General features: G+C 61.5%; 1 protein-coding gene across 1 annotated transcript in view; it reads left to right on the top strand.

The window, feature by feature from the left end:
- The window catches only part of LOC119594366 (mucin-19-like), a gene marked incomplete in the record, with an annotated part of 65,581 nt that overhangs the window by 60,067 nt on the left and 4,532 nt on the right, over positions 1 to 982 (top strand). The window contains 1 exon segment of the mRNA XM_037943426.1: positions 1 to 982. Within this exon segment, the coding sequence (XP_037799354.1) occupies positions 1 to 982 (982 nt within the window).

The following is a 982-nucleotide window of genomic DNA, read 5'->3' as shown; positions in this document are numbered from 1 at the left end:
AGAACGACCCTCACGCGGTGGCACCCGGCTGAGCAGCAGAACCAACAGCCGAAGCAGCAGCAGGGATAGCTCCCGGACCAGCATTAGGGACAGCATCAGAGAAAGCAGCAGGGATAGCACCAGGGACAGCGCCAGAGATAGCACCAGGGAGAGCGCCAGAGACAGCACCAGGGAGAGCGCCAGAGACAGCAACAGCAGAGGCAGCAGCAGATCCAGCAGCAGGACCAGCAACAGGGGAAGCAGCCGGCAGCAAGTAGCAGATTCCCAGGAGGCGAACTTCATTGAGCCAGTCAGGTCCTCCGGCCGCTCCAGAGCCATCGACTCCGGCTCCTCCTCCAGGACCTCTTCTCTCCGAAGCAGAGGCAGCTTCCGGTCGCGCGAACAGGACGTGAACAGCATCGACAACGGCGTCCAATCGGTCACCGTAGAAGAGGACAAGCTCCCCGCCCACACCCGCTTCCCTCCCCGCACGCCCGTCACCACAACGCCGACTGTGCCCGAACGCGAGCCCCTCTTCCAGGAATCCTCGCGCCTCGGCATTGATGAGCACAAGCAGGTTCCTTTTGTGCCTGAGGTCACAGGACTCCAGAGCTCCCGCGAACTCCAGGCGTCCCGCGATGCCAGGGTGTTTGACACAGAAGTGCCCGAAGAGGAGGCCGTCGAGGCGGACACGGTCTATGACGAGATCACCACCGAGGAGGTTCCCACGACCACTTTCTCTCCCTCTGCGTTGTCTCTGGTTAACCTCTACGCTTTCTCGCGCGCTGCCGACGCCGAAGACATGGGTGAAGTCACCACTGAGGTCCCGCAGTCACAGGACTACGAAACGGAGATTCCAATTGATTACTACTACTACGACTACGAAGCTGGAGCCGCCACCGACTACCCCGCCTTGACCGAGGCTGTTACTGAGCCCACCGAGCCACAGGCAGAACCTGAACCTGAGCCGGAACCCAGCACTGAGGAGCCAACCACCACCTCT

Source organism: Penaeus monodon, chromosome 33, assembly GCF_015228065.2.
Source record: "Penaeus monodon isolate SGIC_2016 chromosome 33, NSTDA_Pmon_1, whole genome shotgun sequence".
NCBI lineage: Eukaryota > Metazoa > Arthropoda > Malacostraca > Decapoda > Penaeidae > Penaeus > Penaeus monodon.
Note: the sequence above shows the minus strand (reverse complement) of the source record. Positions and strands in the feature narration are given on the sequence as shown.